At 41.6% G+C, this 24,215-nt stretch overlaps 2 protein-coding genes across 7 annotated transcripts; one reads left to right on the top strand and one right to left on the bottom strand.

Moving 5' to 3' along the window:
- Positions 1 to 2,876: 2,876 nt before the first annotated feature.
- Positions 2,877 to 13,953, top strand: LOC108919111 (myelin-associated glycoprotein). Of its 4 annotated transcripts, none has more exons than XM_018726887.1 (8): positions 2,877 to 3,023; positions 6,521 to 6,913; positions 7,691 to 8,002; positions 8,235 to 8,498; positions 8,741 to 9,010; positions 10,017 to 10,119; positions 11,387 to 11,555; positions 12,443 to 13,953. In XM_018726887.1, exons 1-8 carry the CDS (start codon positions 2,984 to 2,986, stop codon positions 12,548 to 12,550), a joined length of 1,659 nt encoding a protein of 552 aa, XP_018582403.1. In that variant the 5' UTR covers positions 2,877 to 2,983; the 3' UTR covers positions 12,551 to 13,953. The 4 variants fall into 4 exon arrangements, with proteins under 4 accessions (XP_018582403.1, XP_029115635.1, XP_029115637.1 ...); XM_029259802.1 differs by lacking the exon at positions 2,877 to 3,023 and adding an exon at positions 4,347 to 4,629; XM_029259804.1 differs by lacking the exons at positions 2,877 to 3,023; positions 8,235 to 8,498 and adding an exon at positions 4,347 to 4,629.
- Positions 13,954 to 14,043: 90 nt separating this feature from the next.
- On the bottom strand, positions 14,044 to 20,374 carry LOC108919112 (sialic acid-binding Ig-like lectin 13). Of its 3 annotated transcripts, none has more exons than XM_018726890.1 (9): positions 20,018 to 20,374; positions 19,493 to 19,855; positions 18,607 to 18,912; positions 18,205 to 18,480; positions 17,905 to 18,036; positions 16,334 to 16,537; positions 14,777 to 14,906; positions 14,401 to 14,488; positions 14,044 to 14,241 (listed from the first exon to the last, which is right to left on the bottom strand). In XM_018726890.1, the coding sequence occupies exons 1-8, from the start codon at positions 20,097 to 20,099 to the stop codon at positions 14,422 to 14,424; spliced, it is 1,560 nt and encodes a 519-aa protein (XP_018582406.1). In that variant the 5' UTR covers positions 20,100 to 20,374; the 3' UTR covers positions 14,044 to 14,241; positions 14,401 to 14,421. The 3 variants fall into 3 exon arrangements, with proteins under 3 accessions (XP_018582406.1, XP_018582408.1, XP_018582407.1); XM_018726892.1 differs by having other exon boundaries at positions 18,277 to 18,480; XM_018726891.1 differs by having other exon boundaries at positions 19,493 to 19,852.
- Positions 20,375 to 24,215: the final 3,841 nt, after the last annotated feature.

Genomic DNA, 24,215 nt, shown 5'->3' with positions numbered 1-24,215 from the left:
GAAAGAAGATTTCTGTGCTTTTCTTGAAGAAGGGAAGATGCAGTGATAGGTGATTATGCCTGGTGAATGTGTTAGGTATGATTAGTAATGCCTGAAGTAGAGGATGTTGATTCAGACAAGCAGTGGAAAATTGTTGATTGCTGTATTACGTTGTAATATATTTACATTCTGTTTATTAACATTTTAATCCTCTACAGTTCTTGAGATCATTGAACAATAAGCAACACTTGTGACATTAGAATATTTGTGCCCATTTTGAGACTATCTTCAGTAAAAGTTACTTAAGACCTCTTGATAGTTGCAAATTCTTGTTAGCTTTCAATTCTAATCCTCCTGGGTCTTAGTACTGATTTTGATAATGTTAATCATGACATTTTACAATCCTGCCTTAAAACTGCAACTTGAGACATTCCGCCAAAGTGGTTCACCTTCTGTCTTACCATTGTTTCCATATTTTTCTCAATAATTTCACTTCTGAACTAGGGGCATAAAATATGGTGTCCCTCAAACCTCAGCACTTGGTTCTCTGTTATTTAAAGTGGTCGGCCTATTGGTCACATAGTAAAATATCACAGCTTAAGCTATCATTTTAACGTTTATGCTACTCAGATCTTCATCTATAGTAAACTCTGATGAAAAAGGTAGTTGTCTCAGCACTCTACAACTGCATTTCTGATATAAAGAGAATTTTGTTTTCTGTGTTCTTCAGCTGGGGTGTGGTGGGGCAGTGGGTTGGACCGGGTCCTGCTCTCCAGTGGGTCTGGGGTTTGAGTCCCACTTGGGGTGCCTTGCGATGGACTGGCATCCTGTCCTGGGTGTGTCCGCTCCCCCTCTGGCCTTATGCCCTGTGTTGCCAGGTAGGCTCTGGTTCCCCATGACCCTGTATGGGACAAGCGGTTCAGAAGGTGTGTGTGTTTCAGCTTTTAAAACTGGCAAATAATCTTTGCAAGAGAAGCCATGTATCAATATGGAAGAGGATTTTCATCAGGTGCTGCATCATCACAGCTTCTGTATCAAATGACATATCTGTTCTTCTAAGCTGTGTCTTATGAATGAGGGCTGATAGCTTGTCATGCAAATTTTTGGGTGCAAATTGTATTAACTTGAAATTGTGGGAAATGGGAAGCCTATACTTGCAGCCTCTGAAAGGATCATAAAGTGCAAAATATAAAGGAAACATGAGCCATGACAGTGAATCATTCCCGCACATCCACATAAAGTTTTGCTGTACATAGCATTTCGTCCAGTAACAAAGTACACAGATTACCTCTTAGATCAGCTTGTTCTAGATGTGCTGCATTTCCTCAGTTCTAACTAATATAATGGTTTCACCTTGAAGGAACTTAATGCTCTATTTACAACGTATTCACGTTATTTTTGTATTCCATTAATACAAACTTACTTTGGAGATGATTAAAATGAAGGAAAATCGTACAAAATCAGTTAAAACTCACTGGTATATACACACACACACATTTTCAGAACCGCTTGTCCCCGACGGGGTCACGGGGAACCGGAGCCTACCCGGCAACACAGGGCGTAAGGCCGGAGGGGGAGGGGACACACCCAGGACGGGACGCCAGTCCGCCGCAAGGCACCCCAAGCGGGACTCGAACCCTAGACCCACTGGAGAGCAGGACCCAGTCTAACCCGCTGCGCCACCACGCCCCCTTCACTGGTATATAATACGTGGTAAATACTGTCCCTTATGAGGAAAAAGCATTAGGACCCAGTCTTTGTACTTATACTTACTACGTTTATTTATGTCTTTCATTAGTAAAAAAACCACGAAATCTCTCTCTCTCGCACACACGCACACACTGTCTGAACTGCTTGTCCCATACGGGGTAGTGGGGAGCCGGAGCCTAACCCAGCAACACAGGGCATAAGGCTGAAGGCGGAGGAGACACACCCAGGACTGGACACCAGTCCATCGCAAGGCACCCCACGTGGGACTTGAACCCCAGACCCACCGGTGAGCACAATCAGAATCAGAACGAGCTTTATTGCCAAGTATGTTCACACATACAAGGAATTTGACTTGGTGACAGAGACTTCCACAGCACAGACAGAATGACAGTGACAAGACACAGATGAGAAGATAGAATATGTGAATGAAGGATAAAAAATATATAAAAAAATAAAGTACCCAATATACAAAAATAGTCACTAGACATTGTATGTATGTACAGGTATGTTCTATACAAATGCAAGGGAGTGTGAGTAAGAGATATGATGTGATAAATAGTTATAATTATAAATACAAATAGCGTTGTGTATTGCACTGGTTTACTCTCTAGCAGGACCCGGTCCAACCCACCGCACCCCCTCCACAATGATATCAATATATGATTATATTTATGTATTTATATTATTATACAATTGTAATTGTCATTACTAATTATACTTTTTAATTACTAATTATATCAATAGTAATGCCAATTACATTTGTCTTTACTATTATTAGTTATTACTATTATTAGTAATATTGTTGTATGTTGATATTATTGCTGATTTTGTTGTAATTTATACTTTAAATTTGTCTTTTAAACGAAAAGAAATTATAAAAAAATGTCTGAAATGTGGGGGTGTGGTGGCGTGGTGAGTTGGACCGGGTCCTGCTCTCTGGTAGGTCTGGGGTTCTAGTCCTGCTTGGGGTGCTTTGCGACGGACTGGCGTCCCGTCCTGGATGTGTCTCCTGCCTTACGCCCTGAGTTGCTGGGTTAGGCTCCGGCTCCCTGCGACCCTGTATGGGACGAGCGGTTCAGAAAGTGTGTGTGTGTGTGTGTGTGTGTGTGTGTGTGTGTGTGTGTGTGTCTGAAATGTTTAAAAGGAATGCAGGATTTTAGAAACTGCACAAGCTTGTCAAACCTAACTTCCCTAAAATACATCTAAAATAATCAAATCCAGTTCCTCTCCTGTTTTGCCTTTCTTCTTCAGGATTCATTACAGTCGCTCTGGCCAGACTTATACAGTTCTGGTCATGGGTCTTGCTGGTGTTCTTTTTGTCACTGTGGTATTTGGTGAGTGATTATTCCTGCAACACTGCCGTTTTTAGTATCCATCAGATACACTTTTATTAAATAATCTGTTGCTTTTACTGCAAAAGAGACATAGGAATATTGCCTTCAAATGTTTCATTATTCTCACTTTTGTGACTTTTGTGTATTCTGACATTGTTTCATTGCTTATTGTCAACGTTGTTCAGCCTTACAAAATATTTCACAAAAATGCCAGAAAATCTCTCAAGATTGTAGCATCGTAAACATTCCAGTTACTATCTTGTAAAAGTGTCAGTACAGAAACATAATTAACTTATGCATCACAGATCGTATATGCCTCTTTATATAATATACAATTCCATTTTGAAGAATTGTGCTGTGAACTTAGCCGCTTCAAGTTCACTAAGACAAATACTGACAAAGCTAAACAGCACTTAATCAGTTTGGTTCCGAACAAATGTTTGCTCTTCTTGGATTTACAGTGATACTTAGCTGCTGTATGTAGAAGACATAGGCAATTTAAACCAGACAATAAACATGCAACAGTCTGTTTCACAGCTTGGCACAGCTTCCGCTTTTCTTAATTTAACTGTCTTGTGAAACATCTCTGACCACAGTTACACAGTCCTGGAAAGACAGATGTAGGAATATATGGTGCTGCCCAACTTGGGTAGCTGGTAGTATAGTGGTTAGAGATGTCTTTGGGCCCAAAGGCTACAAATTCAAGTCTCACTTTCAGTTGTCATACCCTTGAGCAAGGTACTTACCCTTCAGTGCTGCAGTAAAATTGCCTTCCTCTATTAGTAGTTGTAAGTTGCTTTGGAGAAAAGTATCAGCCTATTTGAATATCAGTGGATGTCCTCTTTTCTTTCTACATTTATCATTTACAATTCAAGAAACAAACAGCATCAAGAGTGTTCTGTTTGCACATGTAAATAAAGTTATTATAAACACTACTACAGTTACTGTTTTTACTATAGTATGTAGTTACACTATGGTTATACAACACACACACACACACACACACACACACACACACACATTTTCTGAACCGCTTGTCACATTAGGTGTTATTTCCATTACTGCTAATGTTAGTAACAGTTACAATAATAACTATTCTTTGTAAGTAGTTTAAGTCACTTTGGAGAAAAGTATCAGTTAAATAAATACATGTAAATCTAGTACAAGAATGTCTTTGGTGAAATTTCATGCAGTTTCACTGAATTTGAAGAGATTGGGATGAAATGCATCAGCTCAGGGCTTTAATAATAATGACACATGTATAGCAGGGGCTTGTGGCAATTAATAAGTATGGAAAAAATAACAAATGTGTATCAATGGCAAAGCAGTTGTCACAGGGTGTGGCCCTGTAATTGTGAGATTTACATTTGTTTATTTATCTGACACATGTGTCCAGTGCAACTTATAATATTAGGTTTTTATTGCAAGCTTCTCACAGTTTTTTTTTGTGTATTGTTATCGATGCCATTGAGTCAAACCTGAACCATAGCGACCACCCACGTAGTTTTCAAGGCAAGGGAGGAACAGAAGGGGGTCGCCAGTGCCGCCTTCTGTATGCTGGGGGAGACATATGCAGGGAGAAACATGAAACGGCCCCACACCCTCGGTAAGGTTCGGACCCCATACCCACCAAACTGCAAGGTACCGGTAAATCCCGCCGTGCCACCACAGCCCCCTCATTTGTGGGTAAAGCATGGTAATTTTAACTGGAAAAATTCAGGGTGTGTACCTTGATGAAGGATGCTACAGCAGCAAGGTCAGTTGACAGCTTGGCTTGGATCTAACCCCTACGCTACCTGCTGCCTATACACACCTTGCTGAAAACGTGAGGTACTTACTCAAAATTGCCCAACTGTATAAATGGGGAAATGCTTGTATGCAACTTAACATTTAGAATGCCATGGTGGTAGAGTAAGTGGCGTTGCTGTCTCGCGGCGCCTGGGTGGTGTGAGAGGGCGTGGGTTCGATCCCCATTCAGTCTGTGTGGAGATTGCATGTTCTCCCTGTGTCTGTGTGGGTTTCCTCTGGGTGCTCTGGTTTCCTCCCGCGGTCCGGGGACGTGCTGTTTGGGTTCGCCCGTGGTGTGTGAGTGACAGAGAGAGAGTGTGTGTGTGTGTGTGTGTTCCGCTGATGTACGGATGAGTGACCTAGTGTGGGTCACTGCGGTGAGTGGGGTGTGTGGGCTGGTGGCACTGCATGGAGTTCATTGGAAGTTGCTTTGGAGAGGAGTATCTGCTCAATAAATAAATGTAAATGTCAAACAACCTGGAGACTTTCACACCTTGCTTGGCTTCCTGTAACATACCAGCAGTGTACCATAGTTTTGCATTTCACTGGGATTGAAAAGTGCAAGTGAATTAAAGGGTCGTGTTTCTGCATATAAACTTTGCTTTCGTTCCATGTCTATTTATTATTCAGTTCATCTCTGCCCATTTGTCTCTTTGATCTGTGGCTGATGGCCCTATATCGTTTGGACTTTTACTTTTGGATTAGTTAAAAAAAACCCTCTTATTCCACTTTTTCCTTTTAATGTGTGATTTGAGGACTTGGATATTACTTTTTCTCTCTTATAAAAAGAACTCAGTCCCGTTTAACGGGTTCCTCTTTGAGAGTTACTTTTAAGAGCGTTGACGTTGGCAGCGTGGCCTGCAGTGTTAACGTAAAGAAACGATAAACAGCGGCTCAGCTGTTAATCCGAGCAGCTGTCTGAATTCAAATTTTTTGGTGAATTTAACCATCCGGACACAATGTGAAATGACTAGACGGTTGCAGCGTTCCGCTTTCCTTTGAGCACACGCAACGTGGACGCGGAACAACTCGGGAGAAATTTGCTGACATTTGTTATCGGCAAAAGTATTCCCCTCGGACGTGGCTATTTGGATGTAGTTCAGACTTTTTGGTCAGGAAAAGCCAGAGGCTTATGCATTTCCTGCCACAGAAGCCAAGAGCACAAAAATTTAAGACAGCACTAGTTTCGATAAAACAAGGCAAACATCAAACAGACGGGTGGAAAGCAGAACAGTGGTCGAGTGGTTAAAGTTCAAATTGGAAAAGGGGCCCTGCGATAACCCTGAATTTCCTCACAGAAATTGGCAGCTGTATGAATTAGACAATTACTATGACAACCATATCAGATGCTCTGGATATAAAAAGTCTTACGTAACGACGCTTGCCGAAAACCAGCGGACGGAAAAAGGACCAGCGGTGTGGCTTTAAGTATTTTATATATCAAATCGTAGTGGGGGCGCGGTGGCGCAGTGGGTTGGATCGGGTCCCGCTGGGGGTGCCGTCCTGGGTGTGTCCCCTCCCCTCCCCCTCCGGCCTTACGCCCTGAGTTGCCGGGTTAGGCTCCGGTTCCCCGTGACCCCGTATGGGACAAGCGGCTCAGAAAATGTATGTGTAATCTCACTGTGCTATCACTGGATGTGTGTGATGTATGTTCTTTGTGTTCTTTGGTTAATTCAGTGAGCATCACAGTGTCTGCTTCATTCTTATAGGCCTTATGAAAGAAGTTCTGTTATCTTCTATCACCATCTCCATTCCGGAACAAGTCTCTGCATTGTCGGGGTCCTGCGTTGTCATCCCCTGCTCCTTCACTGTCCAGCCCCCTAGGATTGCCAGAGGCAAACCTGTCAAATACCACATCCGCCTGCGCTACCCCTATGGCCTCTTCTCCCGATGGAGGACAGCCTTCAGCAACGAGGACACAACAGAGGTGGAGAGGAGCTTTAGGGGCAGGACGAGTCTGACAGGAGACCCCAGCAAGGGGGACTGCTCAGTGAGGATCGACAGAGTAAGGAAGGAAGATGCTAACCAGTATGAAGTGGCCCTGAAAGAGAGGGGTGCAAGTGAGTGGAAGACCACCATCTCAGTTTCAGTCAGTGTGTCAGGTGAGTTGCATCAGCAAATACATCAGCTGCCTTTTTACAGTCACTTTCAACTCATATCTCAAGAACTGCCTATTATATTTGTTTTCACTTCAAACTTCTTTTTGAACTTTGCTGTAAAAGAGCCAGTATAATAATAACCCATCCATCCATCCATCCATCCATCATCTTTACGAATGGGTCCAATATAGGGTTGAGTTGGTTCAGATCTGTCTTGAAAGCACAGGGTGTAGTAGTAGTAGTAGTAGTAATAATAATAATAATAATAATAATAATAATATTAACTACACCACACAGATCACTAATTTTTTGTTTTTGGCCTTGAGCAGAGCTCTCTTTTGGGGACTTTCTAAACCATACATTGCTTTGGCCTTCTGATCTTTTGACATTTTTCAAGTCTTCTGAAGGTTTGCAGGCTAGTTAGAAGAACCAAAGAGGAAACGGAACTCCTACATGATCCATATCACAGTCACCATCTGTTCATTTTTTTTTTTACATCCTCTCTCAAGATAAGATGTCAACACCCCTAAAAAACATTTTAGTCATTCATGGCGGTGGACCACATTTACCACTGTAATTGTGATGCCCCTGCATTATATAAGCATAGATTGTTTGTGATATTGAACAATTACAGTGGGATTTTTTCCTTACTGTTTTTCTTCAATTAGCTAACACCTTTGCCAAAGATGATTTACAATGTAACTGTATTCTTTTTGTATGACTGCCTGAAACCTTCTATCACGTACTAATTGGATGTATTTCTTGCTGTCAAATCTCCAGATACCCCTGTGCGACCTGTGATCAGTGACCCTGGGACTATCACTGAAGGGCAGCTGGTCACCCTCAACTGCACAGTTATCTACAGCTGCCCTGGACAGCCTCCCCAACTGCGCTGGAGGTGGGAGAAAGGGGGCCAGGAGAACAGCAGCCAGTACCAGGAGCAGGTTCCACCTCAACCACACCAACAGAAACTAGTGCTTCACACCTCTGTCTCTTTCCATGCTTCACACCTTGCTCCACCCAGGATCAAGTGTTTAGCTGGATATGGTGACAAGTGGACAGCGTCTGCTACCAAGGAGCTGCACATCCGGTGTACGTTTCTGGTGCTGAGGCTCAGTAACTATAAGTCAAAAAGTAAATTTAGGAGAGAATCGAATGGAATAGAGAATCATGAGAAAGTCAATACCAGCCAACTCTTCTAGAGATTAAAAGAATACTACAGTTGATTAAACTCCATCTCATTGCAGTATTCTTTGTACAGTTTGATTTGACAGTAGACAAAGCGAAAAAAATGTCAAAACACCTGTTTGTGTTTCTCCTCTAGTCCCTCCGAAAGACATTGCCGTTAATGTCCTCACCGTGACGGTGCAGGAGGGGGCAAGTGCTCTGCTCTACTGCGCTTGTAAAGCAGACCCCCCTGTGACAGAGTACCAGTGGTCCTATACTCGGCAGGATCATACCATCATCCTCGCCAGCCGTGTGCAAAATGTCCGAGTGCACAATGTGACCCGGGACATGATATTCTACTGCAGGGCTCAGAACGAGATTGGAGGGGCAGAGTCTGGCCCAGCTGTCGTCAATGTGCAGTGTATGCCCACACTACCATATATCTTACTTTGCAGTGAGCTTTCATACACTTACTTGTGCACTTTTTCTGTGTGTCATATTAAAATAAATTTACATTTCAAATTCACGGGGTTTAGTTTGGTACAGAAGCCTGTTCTCTAGAGAAATGTCCTCCAAATCTTGCTTTTTCTCTTTGCTTCATTATAGCCTCATTCTGACTGTCCCATGTATTGCCACTTCTTACCCTCATTCCCAAATTGACAGACAAGCCATTAATCTCAGAGACCTCCTCCTGCCAGTGGGATGGCTGGACCATCCTTTGCCAGTGTGTGGTGGATTCCAACCCCAGGCCAGCTGTGACCTGGAGTGTGAATGGGAGCAACCCTCCAGACAGCTATAACACCTCAGTTTCAGCCACAGGGGGAACCGTGGCGGCCAGGTTAAATGGAGGCACGGGCCAGCAGCCGAACGTGGTCTGCTATGCCCACAATGCATTGGGCAATGACTCTGCCACTCTGCTAGCTGGGAGCAAAGGTGAGCATGGAAGCTTCTCTCAGTACAGGAAGCCCAGTTGATTCCTGTGGTATTGCATGGTCGCACATTTTCCTTTAAAAGATGTTGCATACAGTGCTTCGCAAAAGTATTCAGCAAAAATTCTTTTCAAAAATTCATTTTGGTGGATCCACCCACTGAAGTTTTGTTCTCAGACTAGAGCAGATTTGCCCAGATGAGTATGTCAAAATCACTCCTGAACAGGGTACAAAGCTGAATGTACTTTACCAAGTATTCATGTACAGGAATTGAACATTTATGCAAACAAATTTTTGTTTAATTTTTATTGAAAGTAAAACAAACGATGCCATGCTTGATGCCAAAAAAAAAAAATCAATTTTGAATTTCAGTCTTCTGAAGTGAAATGTCACAAAGAACACAATTTTGTGGCGTTTATTGTATTTATTTCAGTTGATCAGTAAAAGAAAAGAATTGGCTGAGGGCCTAAAAGCTTTTGCATATTTTCCAATTATAACAAATATAAAAACAGATCACAGAGTGGTTTTCAGTATTGCACTATTTCAGTAATGCCATTTTTATCCAATTATCTGTTATTCACATCTCATAGTACATACCACTACATGCAGCATGTTTAATTGATTTTTTACATAACACTATCACCTAAAGTATGTAACAGGATCTGACCCCTTAATACAGCCGGGTATTTTACTGGAGCAATTAAGAGTAAATGCCTAGCTCTGAGGTTAAACAGCAATAAGTGGCATAGGGCTTAAACTTGAAAATTTTAGGTCATAATTATATCCATAATCTATGTTCTATCAATTAACCTGAGGCCAAAGACTTCAGACATCCACATGTAGTGAGGCTTTCAGACAGTTCTGCAAAGATTTTAAATGATATATGTCACATGCTACCTCTTGCAATCTGAACAGATATATTAACGTTGAGCACACAAAAAGTGGTCTGCCTTCTTTCATCAGCGTTCACGTAGCAAAGTCTAGCTTTCACTGTCTTTGTTCCCTGACAGATTCTCTGCTATGGAAGGTGGTCCCTGCATCAGCCATCCTCGTCTCCTTGTTCCTCTTCGCCTCCATCCTCTTCCTTCTGCACTGCCGAAGGAAGACCGGAAAGTAGGCACTGTGTGATTGATATCCTTCTTTCACTCCAACACTCATCCTTTTCCGAAATCATATGTACACAAGCTATTTTTTCAAGAGCAACTTCAAAGACAACACATAAATGCAAGATCACGGTAATTCCTCTTTGTTGCTAACAATCTGAAGATACTGTTTCAATTTATTATTAGGTCTTACCCAGATAACGGTTTATTTATATTCCAGTGCCTTAACTAAAAAAACACTTACGCATGCTCCAGTGTAGAGTTCCTTTAGCTTTACCTTCACATTGCCTACTGCCAGATGAAGAATGTTGCATCCTTGGCTATGTTGGAGAAGCCCAAAGCTTCAAGAATTTTACTGTGCACAAACAGTACAGAACATTTATGGATGATGGTGCTTGCAATTTTTTTTTTTAGTGGCTGATGATTTATGGTTCACAGTACAGTTGGCAAATATCATACCTTAACTTGCAAAGAGAAGATAGGTATACTTCTGGAATCAGGATCTACACTGAGTTCACAACATGTTTTTTTTACATTTATTGGACATTTTTCTCCAAAGCAACTTCCAATGAACTCTATGTAGTGTTATCAGCCCACACACCTTATTCAGCAAGGTGACCTACACTGCTAGACACATTACTTAGAATGGGTCACTCACCCAAACATCAGTGGTACACACTCTCTCTGTCACTCACACATTATGGGAGAACTTGAACAGCTTGTCTTCGGACTGTAGGAGGAAAACCACAAAACACAGGGAGAACATGCAATCTCCACGCAGGCTGAGTGAGGATCAAACCCACATCAGCTTGCACTACCCAGGTGCTGTAAGACAGCAGCACTACTCACTGTGCCACCCTGCTACCTTCTAGTCTTTTTTTTTTCTTTTTCTGGTTAGAACTCATCAACAGTATGTACTTTTCTTGCTTCAACTAAGGAGTGATCCTGGAACAGTGGTAGAAAAATATCAAGTTTGTTGCTGACTGTGCTGTGAGCTGACAGGCTGACAAGTAGTGGATTTAATGATGGTGCTTGCAGCCCATTTTAAGTGGCTGGTGACTATCAGTAATTGAACTGGATCTACCATGAAGCGCATGTCCAGTTCTCTGAGGGGGCATTTAAAATCATATCCATTTTCCTCAGAGCAACATAAGAACAACAGACACATAGACGCAAGTATATTTGAGGAACATTTTTCGCCTATGAAAGAGGGGGGATTAGTTGGAGAACAGAAGTTCAAACCTAGCAAAGCTGACAGTTGCCCATGTCTTTTACAGGCACATGCTCAAATACAGGCATCCCTCTGTGTACCCGGGAAACCTAGGTGTCTATCATTATCACAGCCCCATTTACATCAACTGCTCTGAGGTGACCCACATCTACACAAACGGCAGCTATCAACTTGTCTACCAGAACTGCACTCCCATCTTTGTCCAGAACAAACAGGTATCATCATGCAGGACCAATTTCAGCATATAAATCAGAGCAGTGATGATACAGTGCCATACAAGGATCAGAGAAGTCTTCCCTCGCATAATGAGTGGAATTTGTTCTTTAAAATTTACTGTTGCTGGGAATTCTCATAAAGCAATCTCCAAATTACAATTAATTCAATGGGAAGAAGTAACATGTTCCAGAACCAGGAAAGGTTCACCTATTATTTCATCAAACACCCACTATAAACACACACTATAAATTCCTTTCAGACGTGGAGAAAATGTAGTTCAAAATCCCAAATACATTTTTCACATTTTTTATGTTGCAGCCTTCTATAAAATTGTTTAAATAAATTTTTTCCTCATCAATCTACATTAAATACCCCATAATGACAAAGTGAGAATGGGACTTTAGAAATTTTTGCAAATTTATTAAAAATCAAGGGGGGTGCAGTGGTGCAGCAGGTTTGGTTAGGGCCTGCTCTCTGGTGGGTCTGGGGTTTGAGCCCTGCTTGGGGTGCCTTGTGATGGACTAGCGTCCCATCGTGGGTGTTTCTCCTCCCCCTCCACCCTTGCACCCTGTGTTGCCGGGTTAGGCTCCAGCTCACCATGACCCTGCTTGAGATAAGCAGTTTTTGTGTGTGTGTGTGTATTTTAATTTTGTATTTTTTTAAATGCTAAAATTGTTTTTTAGCATGTAACCACGAACCTTTGTTTAGTGTTTTGATAACCTCCTTTTAAATTGGCTTTATTGATAAAAATGGGAATTACAGGTGCTTGTAAGCTGAAAGTGTTGATTTAGGAGCGTACATTATTAAAGAGAAGACTGTACTGGTTACACTATGAGGAAGATGTGGTCAAGGACACTTTAGATGACATTGTCATGTACTACCACAGTGGCGGCACCAGCGAGAAAGAAGAGTGGTCTGGTCAGATGGGCCTCCAAGAGAGATCCAGACTCCTGGCAATGACCCTGAAAATGCCATTTACCTGGAGGTGATCTGAACATGTCAGCAAGTATGGAGATCATATGACTTTGATATATGAGATGACTGATCCAGATACAACAGGATATGATAAAATTTGGAACTCTGAACACTCATCCTTCAGAGAGGAGGGGTAGAATGAAAAATTACTATAATTGTACTTTTTCATACAACTGGCCTGACTCTCAGTATAGCGGCATTTTTGGTGGTTATGCAGGTATTCTTCTTTCATAAATGTGCTTTGAGTAATTCTGACAAACGTGCAACGCAGAATATAACCATACACTTGCACTCAACCCCATAAAGGTGATTCCCAACAACACAACTCTTGTCTCTGGTTATCAATTCAGAGCAGTCTTTTAACAGTAGTGTAATTTTTATTGTATTAGTTCAGGGCAATGGCTTTCATCAAGGGTACAGTTGCAGGAAGTGCAATTTGAGCCTGTCTCCTTGAATACTCATAGAAATAAACTACAAAGATATAACTATTAACTGAGTTATTTAAATCATTTTCACAATGTGTGTTTTTTTTCCAAAGAATAGGAAGGACTCAGGGTGCACATGAAACTTGTGTTTTATTTGTGCTATTTAGAGAAATGGTAACTTGTGAGGGATAACAGTGAGCGACCAGACATGGAGAAACTCTGGGAAGTGTGTTCTGTCTGATGGGGACACGTGTTTGGATGGTTTCAGTCTTAGGGTCATGCACCCTCCTGTTGCATCCTTTAAATTAATGATGATGAGCAAGCTCTTAGCTTCCTATTGCTCCTCCCACAAGCAGATGCTACAAACATGTAAACATCTGTCATAAAATGAATTTTCTTACACTAGCATAAATATAGCGTTGATCCTGCAATCAAATGAAGATCATCTAATGTCAAACATTTGTTATTAATGCTAATTAATGAATGAATGACAGCATAACAGTAAAATACAAGCTTGAAATAATTCTTTTTGCAACAAATATGATAAAACGGGTTTATGTTTGTCTGGGAATCTGTTTTTCTTTTTTGTCACTAAGGTATAATGTTAGTGCGATTCCCAAATTCCACAGCTACAATTTTCCGTGAGTTTATGGAACAAATTAACCCCATTAAGTGAAGGATAGGTGTATTTGCTGATGTAAATACCATTTTACATTCTGTTATATTTTCATGTTTCCTAAAAGCGGTCTTTATTGCATTCTTATTTTTGTTAATTAGGAGCAAAAATGATTTCAGATGTATGGACCCAACAGTTTTGGTAAAGACTAGTAAAGCTAGTAAGAAGCCTTACCAGCTACTTACTAGCCTTTCCATTGTGTACATTATGGCTACAGTTATTCTTTTTGTAAAATTTAGCCTTATAACTGCATTACATGCATTTACACAACATACGTATGTGTAAAACAATTATTTTAGCTTAAATCTTGCATGTATTTTTTTTAATTCTTTTTCTGGATACTTTTCTTTAAAAATAAAATTTGTTCAATTTTGTTTCAAAACCAAGAAAGAAAGAGGTGAATTTTCTATAACAGTATAATAATAGTTGATTATAGTATGATGTATTGCATGTGCTGTATTTCCTTCTTTAAAAAAACATATTTTTAGATCTGTCATTGTTACATATTAGACTTAAGTATGGCTTTTTTAATTAGTTGCTGCATATCTATTAACACCTTTTTTAGCATGCCAGTATTTGTTGAAGAAAGTATGTATTTCCCACAAGTTCCTGAAAAGAAGAACAAACAGTAGGGTGAAGTCAATTTTGGCAATTAAGCCCAAAAAAGCATAGGTAACGTAAGCCAAAAACAATAAGGTGGCTAGCTGAAATTAGACGTAATTTTTCTCCTATAGTATTAGTGCTCTGAGAAATGTTGAATACATGTACCTTTCCCTTGGAGCCATTGCGTCACACATTGTGGAGTAGAAAGAGGCCAGTTCTGACATTTCTCTCGTCGGGATCTCGCGTTTTGACTCTGCACATGCAATATGTAGAAGGGCTATTAGATTTTCAACAGGCTGCAGCTGAGACATTTACAGTCTAAACCCCTAACTGAATTAAATCTCTAGCTGCCCCCTTTTCTTTAGTCCCTCACCTCTGGCTTTATCGTACTTTCCTGTGGTCACTCACAAAAAGGAAAAAAAAATATTGGCAAAACAGAGTTGAATTTTGATCTTAGGTTCCTTTTTGTTTCTCATTTCCTCTTTAATTTTGATTTGTCACACTGTCACACACACCTGGAGTCTGTCTGCTAGATACTCACATCCTCAGTGTCCTCCAACCTTTGAAGGCGAGACCTCCAACTGCAGAGAGCAATGCTATCATCCCCACCACAAGGCTGACCACCAACCCTACACGGTGCTTTGCCCCCCTAGCTGACTTGGTGGGGGAGACTGGGGAGGAGCAAGAAGAAGCAGCGGTCAACAGAACACAGCACAGACAGAAGCCAAGGACAAAACAACAAACAATGGAAGTAGTAAACTTGTAATGTTCTTACAATGTAATGGGGGGGTCAGTCTTATGAACTTTTAACAAACCAGCTGAGTAAACTGTATGCTGCAGAAATTAGAATCCTTAGTATTTTTGCTCATAATGGTAGGAGCAATGATGACTTATAAAAAAAATAGCAAACATGAGCTCAGGCCCTTTAACACCTCCAAAATGAGAAATTGCTTTATTTTAAATTCCTTAAGATTTTCCAAAAGACCCTGTATAACAATGAGAACCCATTGTGTTACAGGGATTGCAGAGAAAACAATGGTATTTTTAATGCATGAAAAAGAAAAGATCATCTTGTGTTGTGTTCATCTTTAAACTTTACTTCTTGATGCATCACAAAGCAGTCAAACTTCATTTAAAGCTTGTCTGTAATTATGACAAGCTATTCAACAAATGTAATGGTAATGAAAGATGTGTCCAAACACACACACACACACGCACACACACACATTTTCTGAACCGCTTGTCCCATACAGGGTCGCGGGGAACCGGAGCCTACCCGGCAACACAGGGCGTAACGCCAGTCCGTCGCAAGGCACCCCAAGCGGGACTCGAACCCCAGACCCACTGGAGAGCAGGACCCAGTCCAACCCACTGTGCCACCGTGCCCCCTTGTGTCCAAACACTATTTTTTTATTTAAAATATTTTTGTTGTTCACATTAGATTGAGATTTTTAACTGTATTTGTATATTACTTCACATTTTAAACAGTATTGTAATTTTGGGTTGCTGTGAAAAAAGTTATTTGAAGACTATATGCATTTAAACCGGTAATGGTTTTATCAGTGAAAATTCAATAAAATTATATGTAGTTTAAAATTAATGTTTCTGTCTAGATTATGAAGTCATGGGGGGGCGAATTTGGCCAGTGCCTTGTCTGTGGTTGGTCTGGGGTTTGAGTCCTGCTTGGGGTGCCTTGCGGTGGACTGGTGTCCTATCCGGGGTGTGTCCTTTAAGCCTTACGTGCTGTGTTGCCGGGTTAGGCTCTGGCTCACAGCGATCCCACTTGGGACAAGTGGTTGCAGACACTGTGTGTGTGTGATGAAGTCATAACATAAATACTTTGTTTTTCAAAGTAGTGTTGAAGACTGGTAGCTTGTTTAATGGCTGAGTGACTGAAATTACCCCAACCTCATTTATGACTGGTTCATGAGAGTGACCCAGAAATGTCAACTCAGCAAAATACTGCTGTTTGACAGATGAAGTATTCATATAACTAGCAATAGCAGTATAAATAAACAACAAATCATGAAAAAAAGGGAGCATGAACTGATAAACGAACAAATGAATAAATGAATGAAAGAGCAGTTCACTGCCTTACCCTTCTCCTTCAGTGTGAAAATCAGAATAGTTGAGCCTAAATTATTCTCGGCGACACAGGAGAAGGTTATGTTAGAAAGTCCTTCTTGGTCAGCTGTTGTGTTGACGACAGCGAAGTCATCACCTGTGAATTTCATGGTGGACAGTGATGTTCTGAGCGAAGCTCTGACTTGGTGGCCAAAAGATTCTGAAGAGTTCATCTGTCCTACCACAGACAAAACAAATTGCAAAAGTCAGTTTATTTAAGTTCTAAACATATTTTATATACTCCTACAAAATTTTCTACATAGAATTGTCAGTCATTGTTTAAGAATGTTGCAAATCAAGTGAAAAAATGAAGCAGGATAGAAAACTTCGAAAAAAGAGCTACTGTTTATGGATGTTTATAAGATAGAAATGTTATAACACACTTTCTTATTCTAATTATCCACTGGATAATTATTTTGTAGAATATACATTAGACTGTCAACTTAAGAGGGAAACTAGATTAAGAAGTCTGTTAATTTGTTTTGTTTGTAACTCCAAAAATCACTTTTACCCCTAAGCCGCAAACAACAAAAGCTTAATATCATAGAAGCCCTCTGACCTATTGGTTAGGTTTATCCAAAAAACAAAAAAAAGATAAAATTGTAATAAATGAAAACACTTTGCAAGAATTTTTGTTCTATTATTTTTATGAGCTAAATAAAACTAGATTAAAGCTGAATTTAAAATTATAAAAGTGGACTCTATACAAACTACTGCTCAGGTCCAACACTTGACCAATTCATCCCTTAAGGGTGCTCGACACTGATCCTCTTCTTTACACAACAAAAGTGTACTGATTTCTGTACTTTTGCCTCCATGGTTAACAACAGACCTGTCCTTACTTGCACAGTTAGTATTAGGAACACTAACAAGCACTGGCCTCAATCCTTTGCTCTTTGGGTGTGCTTAACTGACATGTATCGGCAGGTTACCTTTTCTCAACTGCTAACCAAAATTTCCTTAACCAGTTAGAGAAAGAAAATCTGATTTTTTTGAAGATTAAATAAATAATAAAGAAAAATGTGTTCCTCGCCAGAAATTTGTATTTCATCCTTTCACAAGACGAGGATTCAGCATAATTTTTTACATTTTCACATTCAGGTGGTGAATTTCAACATAGCTGCCAGCAGTTTCAAAATATTCCTAAACAATAATTTGTTACACTCTCCTACTTCTGCATGAACTTATTTAATGTGACAGCTTTTATTATACTTTTATGTCTGTTGTTATCACAACCAGCTTCTTGCATGTCTCCTTTTCAGCACTCTGCTGAGTATCAGTTTCTATGTTACTGTTGCCAGTCAGAGATGAGTATTACAAGCCATTGGAAAAAGCATGAGCAAGAATAAGACAGTATGAGCAGAAAACATATTAAAATCAATGTTTACAAAGGGATGTGTGATACCCTTACTTAATAACATTTTCAGATTTAAAAGTATCTGTATCAGTTGAATTTTAAGCTGAACTGCACAATAAACTGAACTATAACAATTTAGGCTTTATATGAATTTTAAAAAAATGACTCTACTTGTGTCTTTTTCGTACCTTCAATTCTGTCCTTTGTCACTGGATGGGTCCAGTGTATAGATGGCGGTGGGTTAGCCTGGGCCACACACTCACAGAGCATTTCTCCAGACTGCACCAAACACCAGCTGGGCTCCAGAATCACTGGGAGATCTAGAGGAGAGTTAACAGAGAGCACAGAGCTCTGTAGGAAGTCCCCAACTGGTCATTCATGAGGGGTCAGCAGACCATACAGGAGAGAAGCACAGGCAGGTGGTTCTACTGAGAACAGCAGTACAAGCAAGAGAAAGAGTGAGGAGCACAGCAAACAGCACAACTCACACAGTACATTCAAGCTTATTGGCTGGGCCACACCCACACCCATGGAGTTTTCCGCCTGGCATTGGAACCAACCAGGCTCATGGCCTATGTTTGGCAGAGTCAGCTCCTGCCCAGTCTCCTCTTGCAGAGGCTCCTCCAATCCATCCTGCACCCTCACCCAAGAGAAGGAGTGGGGCAAGGGGTGGCTCTCTGACTGACAGGACAGGATCACTGTGTCCCTCTGCTTAATGTCACCCACCGGAGACTGCACTGACACTGTGACGTTTTTTGGAATGTCTGAAACACAGAAACACAATATGTATTAAATTCTTTAAGATTAGTGCATATCTTGACTGAAACTTGAGTACTAAAAATTCATCTCAGGCAGGTCCTTTATCTCTTGCATCCATACTCTCCACTTACAGTTCACTATGAGCCTGCACTTTTTTCCGAATCCCTGCTGTCCGTCGGGGTATTTCGCAATGCACTGTATCTCTTCCAAGTGGCTAGCAGCAGAGGGCACTAAACTCAGCACAGATCTTTCCTCCCATGCGTCCTGTAAAGCGTGCTGCTCCTGAGGCTGGGAAATGGCATTGTTCGCATTTATGTGGCTCCAGCTCAATGTAGGTTTAGCATCAGAACAGGTGTGAACAGTGGTGCAGGTGAGAGAGACAGGAACTCCCTCCATGAGAACCCCTGGGCAGTTCACTGATGGGCTGTGAGGTGTCACTAGGGCAAACACATGACAGGCAGAACACTAAAAGGCTCTGCATAAGCATAGGTTACATACAGTTATAATCAGATGCATCAGAAGGAACTTTCTCCACATAACTCATATGTTATCTCTTTTCAGAAAGCTATGTTTAAACATTTCCAAGACCTTGAAAACACAGCTGGTGAAATTTGGTGAGTATATGTCCACCACAGTATTTACTATGACCATGCTGTTATCATGCACGGTCAGAATCCAGAAATACAGGGTGAAAGGCAATAAACCAATCTGTTGTAGGGAATTCACATGGGGTAATTTCAAGAGGAACTTGTCTTTGGAATTTGGGAGGAAGCCATAAAAACACAGGGCATGTTGAGGACTGGTAATATTCACTTAGCTAGTGCATCAGACTCAAATAGCACAAAAAGATAAATTAAAACACATCACCTAATAAGCTGTGATCAGTTCTAATAGTTTCAAACGAATTACTTCTTGTTTCGTGTTTGATAAGACAGTGCATGGTTATGGCATTTCTGAAACATTATTGTGCAACAAAATAACACTTCTTAAGCCAAAAGGGGCAGATGATTTGCCTACCAGTGATGTTTACAGTGACAGTGCGATCCTTGTAGGTGTATTTTTCTATGTTTTCTATCTCAATTCGAAACATGTATGTCTGGGCATCACTCTCCCCTATCTCTTGTATCTTGAGAGAGCACTCATTGCTCTCCAGTGATCCGACGAGGCTTGTCCTTTTGCGAAAAAGGGGGTCAACAACATCAGGATGCTTGCTGTTGTACACCTGTGCCACAAAGTACCCTCGATACCAGATGCCTGTAAGCTTGTCTTCTGAAAACTTGGAACCTGGGTAATGGTATCTGCAAGGGATGGTGAGGCAAAGGCCAGACAAGGCAGTGAGTGAGGCCGGCACCTCTGCACGCCAGTCCTGAGCAGAGACTGCTGAGAAGCACAGAAGACAAAAGAATCGAGGGAAAAGGTCAAGACTGACTGACAAAACACTAAAATTACAACTACACCCACTTCATCATATTTTTTCCTTCCACAGACATCATTTTCAGAAAGAAAACGCAGAGGAGAGTAAGAAAAAACATTATGACTTACCGCATATCCAGACAAAGGCGAATGCTCCGGCCCAGCTGCAGCTGAATGTCATCCCTGAGTACAGCCAGCACGCACAAAGCATGAATTGACAGAGACTGATGGCACCGCTGCAGCCGGGAGATGCGTGTGCCACTCCAGGCGTATACAAACAGTGGCGTGAAGGAACAGTGAGGGCGTGGATTCACTCACAGGTACAAGGCAAGCTGTATAAAATGAATCACAAAGTTGAAAAACGGCAGCATTCCAAAGATGAACCATGCGGTGCAGAAGAACTGAACAAATTAGAAATTATTACACAGAATTATACACAGATAGTAAAGCTGATGGAGAAACAATAGAATAGTAGTTGTGGATGGAGCAAAGATAGGGTGTGTGTAGGGGGATATGGATTTGTTGCCTTTATAAATCTATGTCCTCTGGTAACATTTAACCCAGGAAGAAGCAGCTAGATGGGGAACAAAGAAATAAGTGAAACAAAACTGACCGAGCACTCTGCAGCTGGTGACCTAGCCTTAACTACATGTTTTTAAACTGCTAAAATGAAATTATTGGTATAGTATTAGTCAGCAGATTGTATACAATTTAAAAGAATAATGACCTGGTGGCACTGAGTGTTTCTGCTGAAGCCAGCACTCAGAAAACATACTCAAAAAGATATTTTTTAAGTTACAATATGAGTAAGGAAGTGCACAAGCAAGGAGTCTCAAACAAATGTGGCAAGTAATTTTCAACTTACTTCAAAATATTCTTAGCGGTGTGTTTTTGTTGCATTCATACAAAATGTAAATCTCAAAAAAGAAGAATAAAAAATTAAATTAAAAATAGTCTGTACTCATGTCTTTTTAACTTTCATTTAACTTTCAACCTTAATGCTGGCCATGATAAAAAGGTGTCAGAACACACAGTGCATCGCAGCTTGCTGCATAGCTGCAGATCGGTCAGAGTGCCCACACAGACCCCTGTCCACCACTGAAAGCGCCTACAATGGGCATGTCAGCATCAGAACTGGACCATGGACCAATGGAAGACAATGGCCTGGTCTGATGTATCACGTTTTCATTTAGATCATGTGGATGGCCATGTGTCTGTGCATAATTTACCTTGGGATAAGATGGCCTTACTAATTACTTACTTACTGATTATTCTTACAAGATGCATTATGGGAAGAGGACAAGCCGGCGGAGGCAGTGTGATGCTCTGGGCAATGTTCTGCTGGGAAACCTTGGGTCCTGGTATTCATGTGGATGTTACTTTAACACGTACCACGTACATGAAGATTGTTGCAGACCACGTACATCCCTTCATGGTAACGGTATTCCCTTATGGCAGTGGCCCTACTACACCGCAAAAATTGTTCAGGAATGGTTTGAGGAACATGACAAAGAGTTCAAAGTGTTAACTTGGCCTCCAAATTCCTCAGATCTCAGTCCGATCGAGCATCTGTGGGATGTGCCGGAAAAATGAGTATGATCCATGGAGGCCCCACTTCGCAACTTACAGGAATCAAAGAACCTGCTGCTAATGTCTTGGTGCCAAATACCACAGAACACCTTCAGTGGTGTTGCGAAATCCACACCTCGATGGGTCAGAGCTGTTGCGGTGGCACGAGGGGGACCTACAAAATATTAGGCAGGTGGTTTTAATGTTTTGACAATCCGTGTCAGTCTTTTTTGTTAGCACCTCTCTTAGTATCCAAGAACAAAACTTCAAGATCACAGGATATATCCCACTGCAGTCTATCTTCATAAGGTATTTCTGGGGACATCTTAGCTGTCTTTTAAAGGTAAGGGTACTTTTCCAAGCACTTTGATGGACATCTCATCCTGGAAATGTCTACAAGCTTCTTACAGCAGCCTATTCAAAATATCTTTTACATGACTTTGTTGGTCAACTTCTGTTTTCCTGTTAAGCCACAACCCCAAATGTGCTTTTAATGAAGTTACATTTATTCATTTAGCAGATGCTTTTCTCCAAAGTGACTGCTAATGAACTCTATGTAGTGTTATCAGCCCACACGCCTTATTCACCAAGGTGACTTACACTGCTATATACACTACTTAGAATGGGTCACTCATCCATACACCAGTGGAACATACTCTCTGTGTCACTTACACACTATGGGGGAACCTGAACAGCATGTCTTTGGACTGTGGGAGGAAGCCAGAGCACCTGGAAGAAACCCACACAGACACAGGGAGAAGTTTCAAGTTCAAGTTTCAAGTTTATTGTCATAGATACAAGTACCATGTACATGTATCATGAAAATCTTCCTGAATGTTTCTCCACAGACTATGGACAAAGACAATAGAAATACTGCACAAACAAAACAATGACAATGACAGTGAGTAGTGCAATAACAATAGCAATAAATAATGGTAACAGTAGTAACAATAATGCCAGTTGACAGTCAGAGAACTCAGAACGAGAGAATGAGAATGCTTAAAGTGGCAGTGTAATTTAACAATGTGCTTGGGTGGAGCAGTCCAACTCTAGTTACTAAAGGTGGCACATTGGTTAGTGTTGTATACTCTTACAGCAGTGGGGTAAAAGCTGTTCCTGTACCTAGCTGTGCGGGTTCGAAAAGACCTAAGCCGTTTTGCAGATGGCAGGGAAGAGAAAAGTGCCCGTGCGGGGTGACTATGATCTCTCATGATGCGCATTGTCTTTCTGAGGCAGCATGTGGTGTAGGTGTCCTGTACTGCTGGTAGCTGTGTGCCGATGGTTTCCTGAGCTGTTTTGACCACCGTCTGTAGGGCTTTCTTGTCTTGTATGGAGCAGCTGCCACCCCAGGATGTAATACATCGGACTGACTCCACAGACGGACTCCACAGCACACCTGTAGAAAGTGGTGAGGACTGTAGTGGACATCCTGGCTTTCTTCAGACGCCTGAGGAAGTGGAGGCGTTGATGGGCCTTTTTGATGGTTGATGCTGTGTACTCAGTCCATGTGAGTTTGGCAGTGAGGGTGACCCCAAGGAATTTGAAGCTGTTGACCCTCTCTACAATGTCCCCTCCTATGTAGATAGGTGCCTAAACCGTATCCTGTTTTCTGAAGTCAATCACCAACTCCTTAGTTTTACTGACATTGAGAGACAGGTTGTTGTCCTGGCACCACTCTGCCAGGAGCCTCACCTCCTCTTTGTAAGCCGTCTCATTGTTGCTGGTGATCAGACCCACAATGGTGGTATCGTCAGCAAACTTTATGATGGTGTTGGAGCTGTGACTGGCCACACAGTCATGTGTGAACAGGAAGTATAGCACTGGGCTCAGGACGCTTCCCTGTGGAGTGCCAGTGTTGAGGATCAGTGGGGAGGAGGTATTACTGCCAATCCACACACGCTGGGGTCTGTTGGTAAGGAAATCCAGGATCCAGCTGCACAATGTGGCACTCAGTCCCAGCCCTAGTAGTTTCTGGATTAGCTTGGTTGGGATGACAATGTTAAATGCTGAGCTATAGTCTATAAACAATAGCCTTACATAGCAGTTTCTATTATCCAGGTGAGACAGAATTGTGTGAAGTGTGTGTGATATTGTGTCTTCAGTGGATCTGTTGTGGCAGTAGGCAAACCACAGTGGGTCCAGAGTGTCTGGAATGGTGTCCTTGACGTGTCCCAGCACCAGCCTCTCAAAGCATTTCATTGCAATGAGGGTCAGTGTCACTGGGCGATAGTCATTAAGGGAGCTCACTTTGTTTTTCTTAGAAACGGGGATGATGGTGGTGTTTTTGAAACAAGTGGGTACAGTTGAGCTTTTGAAGAAGGTGTTAAATATGTCCGTAAAGACAGTAGCCAGTTGCTCATTGCATGTTTTTAAAACTCGCCCTGAAATTCTGTCCGGACCAGCAGCTTTGCGGATGACTTGGCTAAAAGTTTTTCTCACCTGTGCCACAGAGACGGTGAGACCGGCGTTGTCATGTGAGGATTTGCAGCGGGGGTCTTCATTCTTGAACTCGAAGCGGCCATAAAACACATTCACTTCATCACGGAGAGACACAGCAGCACCTGTCAATGACCACCTCTGCGGTTAATGTTTGGATCTCAAGTGCAGTTAAACTCTAATTCCACCTTCCTGCTACATTCCCATTTCGTGCTGGCAACGAACATGCAAACTCCCCACCAACTGAGTGGGGTTTGAATCCATGTCCTCTCCCACCACACAGGTGCAGTGAGACAGCAGCATAACTTGCTGTGCCACCATG

This window comes from Scleropages formosus, chromosome 18 (genome assembly GCF_900964775.1).
Source record: "Scleropages formosus chromosome 18, fSclFor1.1, whole genome shotgun sequence".
NCBI classification, from domain to species: Eukaryota; Metazoa; Chordata; class Actinopteri; order Osteoglossiformes; family Osteoglossidae; genus Scleropages; species Scleropages formosus.
The sequence above is the reverse complement of the archived record's forward strand: the minus strand, read 5'-3'. Positions and strand labels throughout refer to the sequence as shown.

Coding starts and splice junctions, on each gene's coding strand:
- LOC108919112 (XM_018726890.1), bottom strand. CDS start 20,099: ATGCTTTGTGCGTGCTGGCTGTACTCAGGGATGACATTCAGCTGCAGC. Junction 18,913..19,492: donor TGTCACTGTAAACATCACTG/GTAGGCAAATCA, acceptor TGTTTGCCCTAG/TGACACCTCACAGCCCATCA. Junction 18,037..18,204: donor AATAAGCTTGAATGTACTGT/GTGAGTTGTGCT, acceptor ACTCTCCTCTAG/ATCTCCCAGTGATTCTGGAG.
- LOC108919111 (XM_029259802.1), top strand. CDS start 4,578: ATGCTGGGGGAGACATATGCAGGGAGAAACATGAAACGGCCCCACACC. Junction 6,914..7,690: donor AGTTTCAGTCAGTGTGTCAG/GTGAGTTGCATC, acceptor TCAAATCTCCAG/ATACCCCTGTGCGACCTGTG. Junction 8,499..8,740: donor AGCTGTCGTCAATGTGCAGT/GTATGCCCACAC, acceptor CCAAATTGACAG/ACAAGCCATTAATCTCAGAG.